The sequence below is a fragment of the Esox lucius genome, chromosome 15 (assembly GCF_011004845.1).
Source record: "Esox lucius isolate fEsoLuc1 chromosome 15, fEsoLuc1.pri, whole genome shotgun sequence".
In the NCBI taxonomy this organism is placed as follows: domain Eukaryota; kingdom Metazoa; phylum Chordata; class Actinopteri; order Esociformes; family Esocidae; genus Esox; species Esox lucius.
The window spans coordinates 31,147,628-31,170,391 of record NC_047583.1 but is presented as its reverse complement, the minus strand read 5'-3'; the positions used below and the strand labels follow the sequence as shown (position 1 = coordinate 31,170,391).

The window sequence follows — 22,764 nt, the reverse complement described above, 5'->3', positions numbered from 1 at the left end:
TACCATGAAGTTGTCATAACTACATCACTGTCATTTTGATAGTTTCAACCATTTCCTGAATAGTTAATTGGTTGCATCATTTATTTTAGGAAAGTTGACCTCCTTACAATCAGAGGTGGTGATTGGCTATTTCTACTATGTCTCAGACAGTTTCCATACTGCTGATTGTGGAACAGACCAATCAGAAACTCATGTTAACCCCTGGTCTGGCAGCTGCATAATCGGAAAGAGTTATGCTCTTCCGCACCGCATCCAGGTAGTGAGGTAGTGGATTTCCTATATCTAGTATTCACACCCATGTCAATATAGACCAATACTCAGGGTCAGTTCACAGACTGCAAAATACCTAATAGATTAAATTAGATTCAACTTTGTCATTGAACAGTACCAGTACAGTACAATGAAACAGAAATATAAGAGGGCAGGGAATTTACAAGTATTAAGTGTAGTGTATGTTACAAGTGGAATGTATAGATGTGCAGTGAAGGCAAATACAGTCCAAAATAATTGCTATTGTAAATGAGAAATGAAGGCAAATAGGGGAGGGCAGAAAATGTACTAGTATTAAGTATAATGTACAAGTGGGGAATGAACAGTTGTCCGATGAGACAAATGCAAGTGCAAATGGCAATTCTGACTATGCAATTGAGCAATTTGGAGGTGTGAAGTAGCATGTGCAACTGAAATGCAGGGATAGCAGCGATGAGGTTCCCAAGGTAGACATGTACATTTAACAACTGAAAAAATCCTTATCAGATTTAGCAAGGCAGTTTCAGAGTCCCGTAGTACAGTGGAGTAGTACAAGGTCTTTGAGAGGAAGTACTAAACTGTGGGCGGGTGGGTATGGTTAGTGATGGGTCACAGAGTTCAGCAGGGAAACTGTTCTTGAGCTTGCTGGTGCGGGAACGGATAGACCTGTACCGCTTGTCTGATGGTAGGAGAGCAAACAGTTTGTGGCCTGGATGTGAAGGGTCTCTGATGATGCCACGCGCCCTACGTAGACATCGCTGGCGCTGGAGCTCTACGATGGCTGGGAGCTGGGCGGTTTTCACCACCCATTGCAGGGCCTTCCGGTCGGCCACGAAGCATCCGCCAAAACACTGTGGCTCAGTTCGACAGAATGCTCTCGAGTGTGCACCGGTAGAAGTTCACAAAGATCTCCGAAGACAGGTGGGCCTTCTTCAGCCCCCTCAAAAAGTAAAGGCGCTGCTGTGCCTTTTTGACCAGGATTGAGATATTGTGGGTCAAGGAAAGGAATTTGAACCTGGACACACGCTCCACCTTAGTGCCATCGTTGAGAACCAGGGCGTGACTGTAGCCTTTAGACTTCCTGTAATCCACAATGAGCTCCTTGGTCTTCTTTGCATTGAGAGCCAGGTGGTTGTAAAAGCACCACGCCCGCCAGACACTTGACCTCCTGTGTGTAGGCTGACTCATCATTGTCACTGATCAGGCCTACCACAGTGGTGTCCTCTGCAAACTTGACAATGGTTTTGGAACTGTATACAGAAACACGCAGTCCTTAATATTAATATCTGGATTAGAAATTCATGCACTTGTCAGTTGTTTGATCATAGGCCTTGGGATAGGTTGGGATAGTGGTTACTATGTCTAGAGGATTCCTTGGCTTGAGCTGGTGGTGTGAAAGCCCTGGACCCATTACCCCGCCTTACCAACTGCACCTCTATATTAAACCTAATAGGTTTTGAGGATTGAGTGACTCCTATTTGACGAGAAAATCTACCATTTCAGATTAGTGGTTATTGAGCTTTTCTCAAGTATTGACCCAGTTTAACTCTGGGCAATGTTCTTATGTCTAGAATTTTAAATGTCTTGAATTGAAAAGGAAAAAAGGAAAACAGTTTATTATTGAACAACTCCAGGAAGTTCATATCTGTGCCCCTAATTTGTCATTTGTCTCTTTGTCTCCTCAGCAAATGGTGAATTTCCTCCTACGGTAACCAACACCAATACAATTCAGAAACCAACAAATCAGAATATCAAAACAACTACTCCGTCCAATGGAAACACAAGAATCTTTTCAGAACTTCCCACTTCGACTGATTGTAAGTGTCCACCTGTTGTTATATGAAAGTATCTGAGGTATTTGAACAGAAATGAAAGTCTGAGGTAGAAGGTAATACATTTTCTTCACAGAATCTCCAGCTTGAACAATGTGCTTTACTCTTACACACAAACATATTACATTCTCTCTTTTCCTCTTCTGCTTGCTCAATGACACAAACACACACACACACACACACACACAGACACACACAAGCAGTCTTAAATTCACATTTACCCCACATGCTTTGTTTGGGCACACTGCTTATTCCTCGGCTAAAGTAAGTGTGCCACCTGCTGGAATTGTCCATGCCCACGTCTATAACGATAGATCTTATTGCTGATTAAATGGAGCAGTAAGGTCAGTTTTGAAGTGCAAAACGCTCCAATTTGTCTCCAGAAAATGTCAATGTAGCTTGTTTGACCAAGTTGACATTTTCTACCTTAGATTCTTCCAACCACGAGCTACTGCATAAATTAACACTGTGGATAGAGAAGAGCTGGAATTGGCTCCATTTTTGAGAAGTTGGACTGAATACATTTTACAGAGCATGAAATAATGACTGACATTTTCCCATGTTATAATTATTGAGGTAATCATGTGCTGTGTATCGTTACTATGTATTTGAGATAAATCTTGAGCTGCAAAAATAGTAATCCCAATCTGTCTGGGTGATACCAGTATTCTTATACTCTGGGGTATCATAGTAATTGCATGTATCACAATCAAGTTGGGTCCAAATCCACAAGATGGTGTTCATGACATTCCCTCCAGTATCATTGCCTTTTTATTTAAGACTTTTTTAGCCACAGCTTCATGATAACAAGCTTTGTTGCGATCCTTTTCCTTCAGGGACATGACGGATACAAAAATGCAGTTATCACCAATTAATGGACCACGGTCCGGCTCCGGAACAAGCAATGGTTCGATTCGGACCTTGACCAATTTGTCATCAATTAATAATATTGACGGAGCTTCTCTTTTCTTTGACGGGCGCAGTTTAGACAGCTCATCGGAGATGGGACTCACTTGCTTCATTTAAATCGCTTATGCAATTCAGCCAATTAAAGCAAATGTTTACAATTTAATATAAAGCTATCTTCACCACTGTAGTAAAAGTGGGAACGAGAGATGCCAGTAGCATCTCTGTCTTGCTCAAAAGTTAGAAAAGTCAACACCTGAAAATCGAGCTTTCAATGATGATTGGACAGATAAATATACCTTAATTCTTCCCACAAAAATTGCCGGACACTCTGTCTGATTTGTTCTGAGACAATTCTAAAAAGTGTAAATGTTAAACGTCACTATGATAGAGGGCATAAATATTTTGAGGAAACCTATGCACAAGTCAGAAGTGAGAGTTTGGATAATAAATGAACTCCAAGCTCATTTGGGTAATTGATGGGGAGAACATTTTAGTGACTGGAACTTAACATTTGAAATACCCGTGCAATAATGCACCGACCTGCTAAAGGAAGGTCAGACAAACCTTGTGTAACCTAATGTGATGGGACACTAATTGGTGGTTAACGCGCTAAATAGACAAAACAGAGAGTCTAAGATGCATTACAGGATGTTAAGCACAACACATTTATATAACACATTTTTAAAAAATCGATAGATCAGAAGATATCAAAAGAAATATGTGTACAATTTGGATGACATAGTACACAAACATTGGGACCCATTTGGCTCATTGAACACTGCATTCACAACTACTGGCTTAAACTGCAGGTTTTGTGCAGTGTTTCTTTAAATAAGAGCTGTTTGAGGCTTCAAAAAACATAACTGTTACCTTGTACACAAACAGGTGAATAACGAGCCCACTTTGTTCCATTAAAAAGTTGAAAGTTGCAGTTGAAATCTGTTGTGATTTTCTGTCAGCTGTCTTCACAAAATACTTTCTGGTGACCCACAAGTCAAATTTAGCAAGGCCACTCTAATTACAGTTATGTAGATAGGAACATTGTTTTAGGATGTTTTCCAGTTGAAAGTGAGTTGAACCACATTTTCCTTTAAGATTTGTCCTGTGCATAGCTCTATAGATTTTTTTTATTCTAAAACAAACTGCCTACCACATGCCAGTGACAAGCACATCCATAACACACCCCATGCTTGAAAACATGAAGAGTTGTACTTTGATACTTCAATTTCCTCCAAACATAATGCTTTGCGTCAACATTCTTTGCCGAAATTCATTACAGCCTTAGTGCAAGTAGGATAACATATTTGGTTTTATTCTCTATTATACTTTTGAAGTTTCTTTTCGCTTACATTAGTGTTGTAGAGTAACCACAATGTTGTTGATCCATCTTGAGTTTTCCGATCAAACAAATATATTTTTTTTATAAATGACTATTGACTCCGTGGTGATTTCCTTCCTCTGGCAACCGAATTAGGAAGGACACACGTATCTTAAGATTCACTGGGTATATTGATACACTTTCCAAAGGTTAATTAATAACCAAATCTTACCCATCTACTAGTCTGTATTGTTCTTTTCCAGACCCTGTAAACCACTCTTATTGCATGAATTTGTACTCATAAAGTTATGTAGGACTGTCATACCAATTGAGATTACTTTCCATTTTCCAAAACTCTTTCCATTTCCATTTTATCTTAAAATGTATTCTTTTAAATCAACAAATTAAAGTTCAACATTGACATTATAGGATATTATGTGTAGATTAGTGATGCAAAATCTACCTTTAATACAGTTGAATACTTTCTGCAGGCATTGTATGATAAGCGCAAATCTTTTGTTTATGATGAGGAATTCCAAAGCTGACTGAATTTTTTACAAGACAAGTCATCTACAATTGTAGCTTTTAAAAAACAATAGCTATCTACTGTAATATATTAATAAAATTATAACTCTCTGATTTCAAGGGCAGCTGTCTTCAAAATTGAGTGTCAGAAATATATAAAAAAATATATATAAGTATATTAAGTAAAATACTCAACTCTTTTTTTAATAATACAAACATATCAAATATTCCCTGTTTTAGCACAGCAATTACATAATAAGAGACAGAAAATCAGAGTCCATGCATTTGAGTAGGACTTTAGGGATTAAATGTGTGTTTCTTTGAATTAGTACTTGACAAACATTTCAGTTTCAAGGTTTATATGTCAAATGAACTGAACAACACAGTCTCATCCTGCTCAATGAAATTCTTGTGACATGGCACCCGACAACTGCATAGTAAGAGTTAAGAAGAAGAATATATAAGCAAATATATAACCAGATAAAAATAATAATAAAATAAAGCAAAAATATACATAACACTGTACAAGCAGCAGTTTAAAGAAAATAGTACTGTAAACTAGCAGCAACTATCTGGATAATATTTTTGAACAAGATATTGCAAGTATGGCAGTAATATACATAACAGTGTAAACTAGCAGCACATGGTAGAATTACTGAACATTATGGGTACATGAGTGTAATAAGCTTATGAATTGTGGCATAGTACACTAAAACTACGTAGTGAGAATTTAAGGAGAAAAATGTATACCGGAGCCACAATGTTCCGGTAGCGCCTACCAGACGGCAGCAGTGTGAACAGACCACAGACTGGGTGGCTGTGATCTTTGATAATGTTCCGTGCTTTCCTCAGGCATTGTGTATGGTAGATGCCTTGCACGGAGGGAAGATGGCTGCCGATGATGCGCTCCGCAGACTTTACTACCCTCTGGAGGGACTTGCGGTCTGCAGCTGAGAGGATGTTTTCAATGGTGTACCTGTAAAAGTTGGTGAGAATTTTTATAGACATGCCAAACTTCCTGTCTCCTCAGGAAGTATAGGCATTTTTGGGCAGTTTTCACTGCTGAGTTTGCTTGTCTGGACCAAGTGAGGTCATCCTTGATGAACACACCGAGAAACTTTTCAGAGACTTGTTCCACTTCAGCTCCATTGATGAGTATGGGGGCATGACCCCTCCCGCTGCTTCCTGAAGTCCACGATCATCTCTTTAGTCTTACAGATGTTGAGAGTGAGGTTGTTGTCCTGGCACCATGTAGCCAGGTTCTTTACCTCCTCTGTAAGCAGTCTCATCGTTGTCGGAGATGAGACCCAGGATGGAGGTGTCGTACACGAATTTCAGTTGTTATTATATTGATATTTTTTTATGATATTATTGTATATGAAAAGAACACATTTGAATATACTGTACATATAAGCATCATTTTATTAAATTATCTAATACTATTAGATAACCAGCTCTTTCAAAGGTACCGCGTCAAAAATAATTTTGTATATGTCCCCTCACGATCTCTCAACACCATGGCGTTCTCTCACAGATAACATTATGTATTAATGATTAATTCCAGGCATATTTTTTTTGTACAAATCCATGTTCATTTGACAGCAGGTGAAAGATCTATAAAAAATGCACTATTGGTTTGGTGTTCATTTATGAGTGGCAATTGTGCTTACATTAGCATGTAGTGAAACCTGAACAAAAGTAAATTCCCTCCCACTAAGGGAACTTTTACAGTAGAGGACAAAAAAAAAAGACTGTCCATGCATTTATTGTATGGCTATGTCAATACTGTTTTGTCCCTGTCCACGATATCAGAAGACATCCCCTTCTTTTTAAGACTGCCCGCACTTCCACATAGTAATGTCCAAGAAAAAATGTGGTTTGCACAGATATTGTCAATCGGTCAATTAAAAGTAACAATCAACTGACAAATCAATAGTGATGTTCTCATCTGGGTGTGGTTTGAGGCTAGCTCATTTTAGGATCAGGCTTCTAACCAACCCTTGGCCTTAGATTATCATAGTTATTCGCCCAGGGAACTAATAAGTGGACTTGCGTTTATAGCTTTGGCCTTCTCAAAGATGACCCTGAAGATCTTTTTAACATTCGCTCAACGTATCCCCTGGCCCAGAAACCTCCAGCACTGATGGGTTTGAAGCCTGGGGGGAAAAGGATGGAAAGCCTGATGAGAAAGAAAGAGAGAGAGTGTGTACGCGTGTGGGCATCTGATGAGGATTTTGTTTCAGCGGGCCTGTCACTCTGACAAGTCTCTCCTCCCTCCTCGACACGCTCAATGATTTACCCTGGGAAACGTCAATGCCTTTCCCTGCCCTCTCCCTATGTCTGTCTTCATCGCTGTCTGCCCATCTTGTCTGCATCCCCTCCTCCCTTTTGCCACTGCCCTATACCTCCTTCTCAGCGTCATAGTTCTTTTTTCCAATTTTCTTTTTTAACCTTGCCTTTTCAATCTTCCATTTGGCTGCCTGACTCTCTTTCACTATCCAACCTTACTTATTTTCATCCCACTCTTAGCCAGTCCTCCTGTCTGGTTCTCCTGCTCTCTTTCTCAGTTCTTGCCCTGGTTCCCCCACTGCTGTACTTCACCTTCTCTCTCTTCCCCTCTCTCCCCCATTCTTTCTCCCTCCTCGTTCCTTCTCTCACCGTCCATCTGTATCGATTCTGTCCACGCCTTTATTTCTCTGACACCTGACCTTACAATGAGGTGTGCACTCAGACAGTGGCTCAGTCTGAAATGCCTGTCTGATTCAAATATGGCATTGGTCCAAAGTAGTTCACTGTGTAGGGCGATGTTTGGGACGCCACCAGCCTCTCGCTGCTGAATCATCATTTCTAAGCTCCCTCTCTGGGACTCTACATCAATGCCTTAACTTCACTCTCTCTGCGTGATTACTTTGCCACCCGATGGGAAAGGGACGCGTCGCTAACCTCATAATGAGTGTGTTTGTTATTGTGTGTGTGTGCGCGGACGCACATGTGTGGTCCATTTGTTTGTAACAACAAGGACAGAGGAATAGGAGATCGACTGAACTCAATCCAATTGTCTCCTGTCATCAGAAAAGCAATTGAGTGACAGCTGTGCTGAACAAAACTGGTCCCTAATGACTATTCAGATCCTGAGGGGAAGAAGTTAAGATTTTTTACTGTAATTATTAGCTGCTAATTAGCCGCATTCTGCAGCTGCGGGGTGATTACACCATTGTTTACTTTTCAGTCAACAGAGAGTTGCATGGAGTAGGGCTGCACGATATATCGTTTCAGTATCGACATTGCGATGTACGCATCCGCAATAGTCACATCTCAGAACGTGCAATTTAGTAAGGTAAACATATATCAGTCTACAAAAACCAGCATTATATCTGTCTTATATAAGGTAATTTACTCCGATTTATGGGTTATTGGATACCTAGTTAATTATAATAATTATTATTATTATTTTAAACACAAGGTTCATTGCTGCACGTGGTTGACATGCAGGCTCTGCTTGCACGTGATGAAATTATGAGTGAGGATCAGGCAAAAAAGGCCAAAATTGAGAATTTGGTTGCAAAAAGAAATGCATCGTCAATTATATGGAAATATTTTGGCTACAGACAGGATGATGTTGACCAAAAACAGGTACTTGGTCGAGAGTGCCTTGCAATTGTTGCCACAACATGAGTCAACACGACCAATTTGTTTGATCGTTTAAGGCGGCACCACAAATCTTCCTATGACGAGTGCAAAGCACCTCAATGCCCTCCAAAGCAAAAATCTATTTCAGATGCCTTTGCCAGTATTACACCATACGAGAAAGGTTCCAAATGGCAGAGAGAAATCACAGATTCAATAACATGAACAGGGTTTTAAAAACATTCTCCGGTCGCTTGAAAAGCGGTATGTAATGTCATCACGCAACTATTTTTCTCAAGTTGCCATCCCAGAATTGTATGAGAAATGCAAGGCACAAGTTGAAACACAGCTATCACAAGTGGAATATTATACAGCAACAATGGACTTGTGGTCCAGCCAGACAACAGAGCCACACATACACTGAAAAAAATTATAAACGCAACACTAGATTTTTGCCCCCATTTGTCATGAGCTGAACTCAAAGATCTGACACTTTCTCTATGTACCCAAAAGGCTTATTTCTCTCAAATATCTTTTTTGGGATGCTCTGGATTGGCATATATGACAGCATGTTCCAGGTCCTGCCAATATCCAGCAACTTCGCACAGCCATTGAAGAGGAGTGGACCAACATTCCACAGGCCACAATCAACAACCTGATCAACTCTATGCGAAGGAGATGTGTTGCACTGTGTGAGGCAAATGGTGGTCACACCAGATACTGACTGGTTTTCGGACCCCCCGGACCCCCCAATACAGTGAATCTGCACATTTTAGAGTGGCCTTTTATTGTGGCCAGCCTAAGGCACACCTGTGTAATAATCTTGCTGTCTAATCAGCATGTTGATATGCCACACCTGTGAGGTGGATGGATTATCTTGTCAAAGGAGAAGTGCTCACAAACACAGATTTAGACTGATTTGTGAACAATATTTGAGAGAAATAGGCCTTTTGTGTACATAGAGAAAGTCTTAGATCTTTGAGTTCAGCACATGATAAATGGGGGCAAAAACTAAAGTTTTGCGTTTATAATTTTGTTCATTGTAAGTCTGACCGTACACTTTATTAATGAGGACTTCCACCTGAAAAGTCGCTGTTTGCAAACTGCATTTTTCCCAGAGGATCATACAAGTGAGAACATTGCAACAGGGATGAGAGAAGCTTTAGCTGATTGTGGCCTAGATGAGAGTAGTTGGTGAATGCTGCACCTGAACAAGTGGACCAGATTGCTGTGCTTTGGCCTCAGACTGCCTCTTGCAGTTGGTAAGTTATGCCTAATTGCGCATTCTATTTTACTACTGTTGCTATTGCTATACTATTACTGTTACATATTTTTACCTAGCAACCTGTTCTGAAATATAAAAATTTTCATAAGTTTCATATATTTTTATTGTAGAGGATGGGTTAGGGAAGAATGAAGGATACAGACTGTCGGGTTGATAGCCAAAGCTCTGAATGCCAGGGCTGATATCATATGGCATTAATATATCTACATATCTCTGCTATCTTTTTTATGTTTAAATGTGGCATTGGTTTACAACAAACAATGGAATTAAATGCCCCTATATTTTGGGTTATCATTAAGTAAATTTGTTAGTGCTAAACTCATGAGATATAAGATATATGAGAATTAATGTGTTTTATTATATGTCTTTAAAGCATAAAGAAAGCATGCTGAAACTCTAAATTATATCTGTAAATAACTAATTGTGTAATCATTTGCAAAACAGTTTAATGAGCAATTTATTTTTAGAAATAATGTATTAAAGTAAATGTATTAAATGTGTATAATAATAAGTACTTCATTTGATTTATTTATTTATTTTAACCTTAGAAATGCAGTGAAAAAGGATGAACGCATTGACCTGGTGGGTCAGATCTCTCACACCTGGAAGGCCAGAAGTGCTCTTGAAAAAGCCCAGAAGGAACTCAATCTACACTCACATTACCTCATATCAGAATGCCAAACAAGATGGGGTTCCAGACAGAAGATGATCAGCAGGATACTAGAGCAGCAGAATGCTATAACTCATGTCCTGTCTGAGGACAGGTAGACACGGCATCTAATTCTAACCTGGCAAGATATGGATGTCCGGGAATCTGTCAGTAAGTCACTGGGCCCACTGCTGGTCTTCACAGATGCATGCTCAGGAGAAGACTATGTTAGTGTATCATATGTGAAACCAGTTCTTCACCTCTGTAACACCTCAGTGCTGCTAATACAAGAGGGAGACAGACTTGACAAAGACCTTGAAAACTGAGATGTTGCACTACATCAACAAGAAATAAAGAGATGAAGCTACTCAGGAGCTGCTAGATGTAGCTTCTTGTTTGGACCCCCCGTTCATGATGGACTTCAGTGAAGACAACAAGCCCCAAGTCAAGGCCAGAGTGGCATCAGAAATGATGGAATGCCAGGAGGAGACGTCAAGCAGCAGCACTGAAGTGAAGCCTGAAGTTGCTGATATGTCCGGGGCAAAGAAAGCCAAGAAGTCCTTGGGAAGTTGCTTTAAACAGAGCGGAGCTGCAGCAAAGGGTGATTCCTCTCTGACTCACAAGGATCCTGTGGAAGCAGAATTAAACAACTACCTGCTAACACCTTCCATAGACAAAGAGGAAGATCAACTTGCATGGTGGAAAACACAGTCAGCTTTCCACATCTTGCCAAGCTTGCCCGTAAGTATCTATTCATTCCCGCTACAAGTTCCCCTTTCAACTTTGTCACTTGCCAAGTCACGTCTCAAGCCTGTACTGGTGAATAGACTGGTATTCTTGGCCAAAAACCTTCCAAGTTTAAGTGAGCAATGTACACATGCTTAAAGTCAAGTTATTATATTTGAATAGAATTTAGATTTACTATATTATTCTATTGTTTTGAGAAATAAATGTATTTATTTTACTAGGTAATCTGTTTAGAAAGAAACCAGATTTTATACAGTTGAAAAATGTAATTTAATCGACATTTGTCTAGCCATGATGATCAACACTGTTTTCCTTTGGCACTGTTGCTAAGAAAAGTTTATTTTAAAAACACAATGGTTCGGTGTTGATATTTGTTATTCATGTAAAGTTCATTGGTATTTATTAGTTAGGTGTTGCTTTTATTATTACAAATAATTTGTTTTATAAACACTGTATTTTGTTTTTGTAAACCACTCAGGATTGGTCTATAGCTGATCTTTTTCATTTTTCAAATGGTTTAAATTAAAAGATATATGTTTCTATTTTTAAAAAGGAGGTTTGTAGTTTAATTTGTAATGTAATAAAATGTTAAATGACTTTTTGATTTGATTTTGTCATTCACATTCATTCCCTATTGGATAATGAAACTTCATCCATAGAGAATGCTCTGTTTTAACCTGGTTGGAGTACTGAGATAAAGCCTTATAGACACCACACCTCTTCATTCACAAATGAGCCCGTTTATTTATTTATTTATTTATTTATTTATTTTAGGGTAAGCAACATGCATTATTAATATCATAACATGTTAGATCATTGACTTTAGCCTTTTGATAGAAGAGTATTACATGAATACAATAGAACTATGGTAAATTAAACAGTGTTTTAATTAATATAATAAATTAAACTACCCAAAATAAGTAAAAGGGTAAAAAATCATTTTTATTTTCCATGAAGATGCAGTACCCTACAAAATCACCCCAATCATTCTAGAATAATTAATGATCCTCAAATAGAGCTTTTCTAGTCATCTGGTGAAGACATCCTGTAATTCTTTCATATCGCAATATATATCGCAGAAAAACTAAATATCGCAATGTCAGTTTTTTCCAATATCGTGCAACACTAGCCTGGAGTCAAGCTGTCGCTATTTCATTAGCTATATACAAATTGCACATTATGCACATTAAATCATACTTAACTTCTTTCATGCATCAATAGAGATGACGCGAAGCAGATCAACCTTTCATGGTTACTTTACAGTGGCCACGCTAGCCGACACACTAATATTCTAGCATAGGCATGCTAGTGTGAATATCAGGACAAAGGCATTAAAAAACCATCTGTCTCCAGTGAAATCAGACTATTTCATGCTTATGGACGTTTATGGTGATCACTTTCTTTCCTGAATAGATTTACTTTTTAAAACTAGGTTTGGATACTGTGTGGCACACAGTTTGACCCTGTGACTTTTCTGCAGTATGAATATGCACAGACAAAATGCAGATCACAATTGAAACCTCAGATTTAACATTGATTATTAATGGATGGCAGCAATAGAGAATCATCTCATAATTACCTGCAATAAAAGGCTTTCTGCGTTGTTTATAACTAAGTAATTAGTCAAATCTGCCAGCTCTCCGGGAGTTCAACAGTCATTAAATCTAAAGGAGATTTTGTGTTTTTCAGTTAAAATCAGTTGAATTCTTTATTTGTCTAAACAAAGTGCAACAAATTCAAAACAAAAAAAAATGTGCACTGTAGGAAAGTCAATCAGTGATGGAAATAAAAATTCTGTTGAAAGTCCTTATGTTGGAGAGGTCCACGTTTTCTACTATTTTCAAACAAATAATCTACTGGAAGAGGTTTACATTTACTTTCTATGTTCTGGGGACAAAAATTCATATTGTTCCCTATGCCACTGCAATTTAGCATAATCTTTTCACTCCAGTGACAGGAATCATTTTCACCTGGTCACAGTTTTTTTGGGTGGGCTGGAGTTTCAAAAACTTTGTGTCTAATTTTGTATTTCCTTAAATGTGGAGGTTACACGTTTATAAATGTGTTTATTAAATGAGCTGACATTGAAGACTTATTATGCTGCTGAAAGATAATTAGATGAATGGGTATGTTAATTTATACCAGACTATTTGATTTTGACTAGTTAAAAAAAAAGATGAATCCCAACAAACATACATTTGAAAAAATGTATATTAGCACATATGCAGATTATATTACATATGGAGGTTGTATATCCTAGACATGCATGTGTATATTCCTAAAAATTATAGTCCTGTAAAATGATATAGACAATGGTATGACTGAAATGGCAATTGATTTCCTGGCAATTTAACTCTGATTAGTCTGCTTCCCACCAATCAAGGTCTATGCATGGTGAAAAAGGACTAATATAATTGGCACATCCACCCAACTTTCAATTAAAAATACTAAAGAAAGAAAATGTATTATATAAAATGCTTTCATCTTAAAGGAAAAAGGGAAAATTCACCACAAGTCACTACTTGTGGTGTTTCTTTAGTCTCACTAGATAGTTATGAGTGATTGGTGGTATTTCAGACATAATTAAATACCACAGCAGTATTCATATGATTATTGTCTGCTGTCTGATCTAAAAATGAATGGTCCTGTTGTAACAATTATTGTGGCCTTTGTTCCATAGATTGCTCGATCAAACTAGTGACAGATAGATGTTGTTCTTGTTCAACTGAGCCATTTGACTTGCCCAACAATGTTGTTATTGGCCATGACATTGCAGGTTAGCTGAGTGGACTCATTTTCTCTGGCTTTGTACAGTCTGACGGGAGCCCTACAGTACTTCCTTGTCAAATTGTTTTTCCACTTTCTAAGATGGGCAATTCAGAAATGGGGTGGTACTTGTTTTTATTTATTCTCTGGAGCTCGCTATTCAGCTAGTCGTTTTGAGAATGAGATACTGAACAATGGCTGCTTCTGATAATTATTATTTGATGATGATTGAAAATCACCATTAAATTGTCATGATTTCTGGATATTGTGGTTTGCTTAAAACCAGGAATTGTGGATGTCCCCTTTCTACCACTGAAATGCAGAAAAGCTTGTATTTGAGTTATTTGAAAAAAGTCCATAATACCAATCTTCAAATATGAATATAAAAAATTAAACACCAATCTAACATTCTGTCTAATATATGTTGCCAATGCGGACTTGCTAACTTGCTCCAGGATATAAAATGTTTTTGTCGCAATGGTGGTAGTTAGCTATTTTCATTTTAAGATAATAGAATAGGGAGCGAATGCAAACATAAATGTAACTAGCTAGTTATGATTATATTGTATAGTGGCAAATAAAGTCATGACTAGTTCTTTCTCAGTCATGTGTCAAAAAGATTGCCTGAACGATTATTGACAAATGTAGCTGATAACAGAAGAAATGTAGATTGCAACAAAAACCTAAGAATGCATGCCACGCATGAGATTTTGCAACAAAGTTGCCTCTCACTAGTGCTAACTATTTATTTTTGTTATGCTTTTTTCATTTAAGAGTGTTTGGCAGTTATGGTTTGCATGTGCAACAGCACAGGTTATGTCCAACTGGCTACTGTACAGAGGATGGCTTCTGACTGTGTTAGCCATAGTTGGCTAGCAAACACAATGGATAACATTGTTTGCTAGCATGGCAATAGATACAGAACAAATAGATTTAGTTATTAGGTAGCTTCCGAAAACATAGAACTAATGGAACCACTCGTTGTGTCGCTCCTTTAGCAACCAAAATATGGCAAGCCATTACTAAGGCAGACTGAGGCTTTTACAGTTTTGTTATAAACGATCAGAATAAGGGTCTCAAGTTATTCTATGTGGTGTAGTAATATGTCAAGAGCCGAAAGAGTGGTGGGGCCTAGGGACTACGTTAATGTCAAAAGATAAACACATTTTTTTGTTAGTTTTTTCACAAATTCAACTCAGCCTTCGGCCTTATGTTTACTCGCACTGCTGAGGTTTTCTGTTATTGCCTGGCAACGCACAGTCTGCCTTGTGTAATAATTACTTAATTCCATATCAATAAACACAGTATATAGATAAATAGAGCCGCAGTGAAATTTCCGTTTAAGAATGCTCTGCATTATGAACAGCGAACAGTCTGGCTTTGCCATGAAGAATAAGAACCATTGGTTAATCCCGTCCAGTCCTGCAAAGCCTGTCAAATCATAATGTCATATTGTGGACCATACCGTAGAGGGAACTGGGTGACCAAATTCAGGCAGAAAGAAACATCCTTGTGTTCTTTTAAATTTATTGGCAGATATGATACAGAGTTTCTGAAGAGGTTCATGACATTTGTGAGACATCATGTCAGAATGGATGGCTGCATTCAAAAAGGAAACAAGGTGATCTGCTGAAGGCTGTATACTGTATGCAGTATGTGTAAATTCTGTAATTTCAGTTTGGTTCAGTTAGGTAAGATGGGATGACATGGTTAGGGGAAAAATGAGTTTTCATCAACAAATACATAAACACACAATGTCAGGGCCTAATAAAACAGTATTTCCCGATTTGGTGTAGTCCTTGGAGAGAATGTGCTTTGTCCCCAAACCTCAATCACCCAGTGTGTGTTTCTCAGAGGGTAATCTTCCTGGATTTCGCCTATTAGTTCTGGGAAAAATGCATAGAAATACAGTGAATAGAACCGAGTCACCATTCAAGTCAGTGATTCAGCCGTTATATTTAATCTGATCTGATAAACAAGTTCAGGTAGATAACAAAAAACTTTCCTTGACTCTACAGTGGCATCTTTCTCTAGTCTTCTATCTAAAATAGAAAGTCTCTTTTCAGTGTTACAGACTTTTCCACTGTGCCCTAATCCCCTTCGATGACATGTCTCGTCATGATTCTGGTGAAAATAAATATGGCTGCCCTTTTTTCTGATGGCGGGGACTGATCGTTATGATGGCATTATCACCGGTAGCAATGTTCACAAACAGAAATGTAACATCTGCTACTGCATCATTATTTCCAGTAGCACGGTGTGTGTGTGTGTGGGTGTGTGTACACACATTTAGATAAGAAAATATGTCTGTATTTCAGTCACAGAGTGTGTCCGTGTCTGTAGGGTCTGGCCATTCAGTATCCTCTGGCAATTTTTTTTTTGTCTCAGCAGCCAAGCTAACAAGAAATGGTGGCGAAAAAGTGACTGAGAGAAAGTCTTCCACATAACCTTGTAGTCTCCAACCTTACACCATAAACACAACCTCAGTTTAGTGGTCAATGATTTGCCCCAATTTTATATGTTGCAACTGACCAAAATTTCTCACCCTACTTGTTTAATGGCTCAGGTGTGGTGTTGACTATGGAATTATGGTAAAATAAATGTATCTCATACCCCAGTTACATAATCAGAAACCAGATCTAGCATTGACTTTTCTCCGTTCATCGTGTGTATGTTTGTTTGTGTGTGTGTACATGTGTGTCTGCATCCGCGCATTAATTCGACGAATGTCTTTGTAATTTTGACTTACAAAGTTATTGATCGCCCCCAAACTATGGAATGAACACAGCTGGATTTACATTTGGGAACCGACCAACAAGTCTGTAGGCGGTAGCTGTCCTGGGGTTTCTAAATGATGGATTCAGCCTGGGTCCTCTGGGTTTCTTTATTTAGTTTGGTGGCGCGAAGACTGGCTTAAGAATCCATTTACTTCTACTGGATAGTTTAAATCACTTGCCCTTCCAGTCTTAGATTCATGTCTGTATTTGGGGCTGGCATTGATAGATAGTGGAGGTATCTGGAGGACAATTTACAGGCCAAGATTCAATCCAAAGGAGTCCTGTGTATACAGCAAGAGTCTTTTTCAAAAACAATTTCACAAGAACACATTCAATGTAAATGCGTCATATTTTTACCCAGCGGAATTCTGATTCTATAAATGTGACCCGCAGGACTCATACTAGGGCAGACCTGTTGTAAACAATATATATTTATACTTAGGGATGATTTATTTGTTCATTATTTACAAAAATGATTCATTGTTAGTAGCATTATATGAGTATACATTATTTGTAAACACAATTGTGGCAAAATGATTGCATATACATGATTTAGTAAATTTCACTTAATTTCATTGAACACAGAGCAGAACAACGGATATTCCATAAAAACTACCCAAATGTTCAAAAGTGAACAGAGAAGTTTCCATCGAGTGGCTCCAAGGTGGTTGACAGTGGTGGCTCCCTACTTACTGAAAACCATTACAGTAAAATCTATAGTTCGAATAAATGTCCCTTCACAAATATTTAGTTAACCACACTGATGTAATTGAACAGTTCCAGGACATCTGTTCCTTTCACTCTATGAAAGCTAAAACATTGAGAAATCAGTTCAAAAGCCAGTCTCACAAATTGTTGTAGAAACTCTACTGATTCCATGGGCACTCTTCCCACGGTTTCCCCCAAAAAGAAATCAAGATGTCCAGTATGTCCAGCTATTTGAAAATACATCCAGCCATATTTGACAACAATAATCTCATGCTAGTCTGAAGAAATTATAGTTATAGTCTGGAATAGCCTATAGAGGCAAATGTTTGTCACCTGGGTAATATGGTCTGGAGAAAATGGTGTTTATCCAAAACTAAAAGCATACAATAATTAAATATTTTTAGTGTGTGTGTATTTTTCCGTTTACAGATATACAAAAGTGTATCTTCAGAAGAAATTTGGAATACTTGTTCAACACTTGGGATAGTTATTTAATGTAAAAATGAAGGTCTCAGACAGTGATGGTAAAATTGGCATTTCTCTCTATTGTGTACTGTAGGTTTTATGGAACTATTTTTGGCACATAATGTGCTTTTTATTGTTGTAAATGCATTCTTTCTGTGACATTTATGTATATACATTATTTTGGAAATATTATATATGGTATTTATTTTATATTTAACATGTATTGTAGATGTTTCAACTTCTGAGATTTATTTCATTCTAAATGTATTTATTTATTTTTCCCTTTCAGTGATTTATTTATAATATAATATTGGGAAATGAATATGGAATTAAATATTGAAATGGAATGAAAGACAAAACATTTTTGGGAGAACAAATGTAATTTGGTTTTAGGTACTATTATTATTGCAAAATCAGTAAGGTATAAATATTCACGCTCTGTCTCATGACCCGATTTTCAGCTACCCTCAGCCTAAACAACTCACCATCTCACCATGTGCCATTTAACAGTAAAGTTGGAAAATAATGTATTGTGATTGAACAGTGTTAATGAGTGCCTGTGTGACCATTCGTATGTGTACATAATGTTCTTTTTTGTTGTTGTGCAGGTCAGTCATTATTGTCAACCAGGTCAATGGTGAATACTGTCATTCCTAGCATCATTTCTGCACTTCCTCTTTTCCCTTTTTTGCATTTTTCTAATGCATAATGGTGTGTTTATTTGTGTGTAAAAACATTAACATACTGGTAACGCTGTATTTTACAGCATCAAAATGGGCCTTTCACACTTGTGGGGCATTTGGTTCGGAGGGGCCCTCACCAACCCAGTGTAGCAGCTCCTATCGGGATAGCAATGTCAATGTTACGGTGGCAACCAGAAGCCCTTTCAAAGGCATCCAAATCTGGCGGGTACCAAAGACTGACACGTACAGGTAAGACGGTACATCAGCAGTTGTTTTGAATGCTTTGAATGGGTTTTAGAACTTTTCTGACAAAAAAGGGCTCTGTTCTCCTCTATCTTCAAATGGATTATAGTTCCACCCTTGGTGTCAGGACACAGAAGAGGGTTAGTTCCCCTTGGTGATCTTCAGGCAAGCGCCATGGTTTGGTAGTGGATGGTGTCTAAGTTGGCATCCTTTCTTAGTAAGGCAATCCATGAGGAATCCTGACACACACACCCAAAAACACACACTCACACACGTACCCATCATTATGCAAACACACAGGAAGACTTTTCAAATCCAAGCACTCACTCTCTCACCCACAGATTGCTATTGATGTGCTAGATTCTACCTCCACCGATGGATTCTACATCCTTAAAAGAATGGACATTACTGGCCAATCAGACAAGTTGTTTTGGAGAGTGAGACTGTAATGGCAGCTAAATAGCATGACTCACACACTTATTACACCCAGGCACCGATATCCCACAAGGCCCTTAGTTGCCCATACATGTAAACAGGATGATTAAGATGCTGATTCTTAAGCTTGTGCCTGAAGACAAGCAGTCTCTCTCTCTCTCTCTCTCTCTCTCTCTCTCTCTCTCTCTCTCTCTCTCAATGTCTCTCTGTATATCTCTGTCAGATTTTCTACTTAGTTTCTCTCTCAAGACTAAGTATCCTGCCTCTTTAAGTGTTGAAACAAATAAACAGAACTCCAACTGCTGGTTCATTAATTCATGCAGGTTCACAGACAATTGTGTTACACTAGGTGGGCTTACACCTACTACTGGTGGCGAGGGAGGAAATATCAACCAATCAGGGGAGAGCCAGGAAGACAACAGCATGGATGGTCTATGTCTGCGTTGTAATCATGCTCTGTTGTTTTGCAAAAGTATTAAAATGCACACAATCCGCGTTTGATTACGAATGCATTGACGTCTTTCACTGTGCATTTGGAATGCTGTTGGATTAACAACCCATTGAAGCGCAATATGTGGGAATCATGCCTCCATTACCTGGTTGCAAAAATGTTAGATTTGCTTTCATTTGACAGACTATTTGTCACGAAACAATGGAATGCGTGAGATAACAAGGAACATTTCACAACAAATTTTCACATCTTTGGGTATGACTCACGCTCACGCACTCGCCAATTCGAGAAAAATACATTTTAGAAATGTATTCTCGAATCCCTCCTGCTCTCACTTGACACGTGTTTGCACTTACGAAACAGTATGGTACCTCAAATATGATTGGTAGACTTATATTGCTTAATCACATTTCTTCTTTTTGTTACAATGCCGTTGATTGGCTAATTAAAAATCCCGGGATCTATACAATGAGACTGAGCTATTGTTGGCCATTAGTGCAATATAGTGATGGGAATTTCGAGTCTTTTTAGTGATCCGGCTCACTTGTACTAGTTCATTTAAAAGAGATGGTTCATTTTGACTCTCAAAACGGCTCCTCATTTCTTTGTAATCACCCTTTATTGCAAATATGATTATGAGTTTTTTTCTAATCAACACAAATTATCTAACGGCCATAATTCCATGTGCTGGCCGTAGTAAAGCTGTGGAAAGTAACACTTTTATTTGTTCATTTATCTTTCACTGAAATTATGCATTTTAATCCTAGCAGGTTACATGCATGAAAGAAATAAGTGCAAAATCTTGTTAACAATGCAATAACTCTTCATTGTGTTGAAATATTTTTAAAGTGTCAAGTGAGAGCAGGGGGGATTCGAGAAGGCGCGGGTGAATTTTGAGAAGTCGCGGAGAAATTCCACCCAACAATTTCTGTCCCCTCACAATTTTCATACTCTCGCGCAACTGGTCCTTCGCTCACGCGGCTTGTGTTTCTGCTCTCTCAATGTCACATTCTGCTTTTTGGACTGAGTTTTTCTTCTTGAAGTGGCACCGGCGTGCGTGCGAGTTTGATCCTCTGCACTCGCAGCTTGTTTTTGCTTTCTCGACTCAATTTATTCTGGCAAGTGCATGCACGTGAGTTTTGAGACTGATATTTGGGCAAATCACGATTTTGCCTGAGTTAGCATCTTTGGGATTCAATAACGGGAGACAACAATAGGCCTACTCTTCATTCCAGTTCCATATGTCTCTTAACACACAAGGACCCAAAACTTGAGCATTCAACCAACTCCCCAAGACTTTAGTTCTAGGTTAGCTGATCTAATGTAAGTGTTGTAAGTGCAGCGTAGAACAGGGCTAAATAACGGCGGTCCTGGATGGACGAAACCTTTTAGAAACTACAGGGCAACAGACATGCTATCAAAGAAGATGATATGTGTAACACTCAAATGTCTATGTAGATTCAGTCAGGTCACTTTAAATCAAAGCCAATCTGAAAAATGCATTTATAATGCCTTACAGTGTCCTGATGGTTCATACCAAAGTAAAGCTTACCTTTTGGGTTTGTCCAGGATCACAGCTTGTGGGGCTGCTGGGGGTCGCAGCGTATTGACCATGACCAAGTCACATGGCATCCAGCTCACAGCGGACTTTCTGCTTCTGAAGGGCGAGTTGATATACATCCTGGTGGGACAAAAAGGAGAAGACGCCTGCCCCAACGTGAGTACCATCACAAAACCTCTTGCAGATAAATGTCAAAACCATTTCAACTTCCAGCCTCATTCCAGAATTAGTCCCTTACCCCAACTAAATCCTAATCCAGCCATATAACTGTAACATTGCTACACAGCTATAGACTACCATCCTCAGAGGATGTACAACCAAAGCACGCATATCCCACTGTTGTCAACCAATGAGTCTATGTTAAGCATCCTCTGTTCATTCAAGTCGACAGCCAAACAGCCCAATTCTGTAGAAAATGGATGCACTTCCGTATAATTGTTTTTGACTATGATGAATGCTTAAGGGATCTGTGTAGATCAGGGCTATTGCACTCTGGTCGTTGAAGGCCAAAACCCCTGTTTTTTTCATTCTCTCTTTCTAATAAGGGATTGATTTGAACCTGGGATGCCAGGTGAGTAGAGTTAACAGTAAGGTAAAAGCAAAGTTTCAGTTCTGGTGAATGGAGTTGAATAAGTAGCTGTGGGGGAAATTTAAAAGGACTTTATATGTAATAAAATCCCCAAATCATGGGAAAAATAAAGACAGACCCAGATGTATACCGGTGCTGGTCATAAAATTAGAATATCATCAAAAAGTTGATTTATTTCTGTTTGCTGGCCAATTAAGAACAGGGATACCATGGTCCTTAAACCAGGTACTGGTAGCTTTGGCACTGTGTGCAGGTGCCAAGTCCTGTTGGAAAATGAAATCTGCATCTCCATAAAGTTGGTCAGCAGCAGGAAGCATGAAGTGCTCTAAAACTTCCTGGTAGACGGCTGCGTTGACCTTGGACCTCAGAAAACACAGTGGACTAACACCAGCAGATGACATGGCATCCCAAACCATCACTGACTGTGGAAACTTTACACTGGACTTCAAGCAATGTGGATTCTGTGCCTCTCCTCTCTTCCTCCAGACTTGGGGACCTTGATTTCCAAAGGAAATGCAAAATTTACTTTCATCAGAGAACATAACTCAGCAACAGTCCAGTCTTTTTTGTCTTTAGCCCAGGCGAGACACTTCTGACACTGTGTCTTGTTCAAGAGTGGCTTGACACAAGGAATGCGACAGATGAAACCCATGTCTTGCATACGTCTGTGCGTGGTGGTTCTTGAAGCACTGACTCCAGCTGCAGTCCACTCTTTGTGAATCTCCCCCACATTTTTGAATGGGTTTTGTTTCACAATCCTCTCCAGGTTGCAGTTATCCCTATTGCTTGTAAAAAAAAATTCTACCACATCTTTTCCTTCCCTTTTCACAATATTCTAATTTTCTGAGATACTGAATTTGGGTTTTTCATTAGTTGTCAGTTATAATCATCAAAATTGAAAGAAATAAACACTTGAGATATATCAGTCTGTGTGGAATGAATGTA

The 22,764-nt window shown here is 38.6% G+C and overlaps 1 protein-coding gene across 1 annotated transcript in view; it reads left to right on the top strand.

The window, feature by feature from the left end:
- alk (ALK receptor tyrosine kinase) overlaps nucleotides 1-22,764 on the top strand; it is a 630,515-nt gene that overhangs the window by 577,650 nt on the left and 30,101 nt on the right. The window contains exons 11-13 of the mRNA XM_020053911.3: nucleotides 1,935-2,066; nucleotides 18,624-18,789; nucleotides 21,239-21,386. Coding sequence (XP_019909470.3) covers nucleotides 1,935-2,066; nucleotides 18,624-18,789; nucleotides 21,239-21,386 — 446 coding nt within the window. The remainder of the gene's footprint in view (nucleotides 1-1,934; nucleotides 2,067-18,623; nucleotides 18,790-21,238; nucleotides 21,387-22,764) is intronic.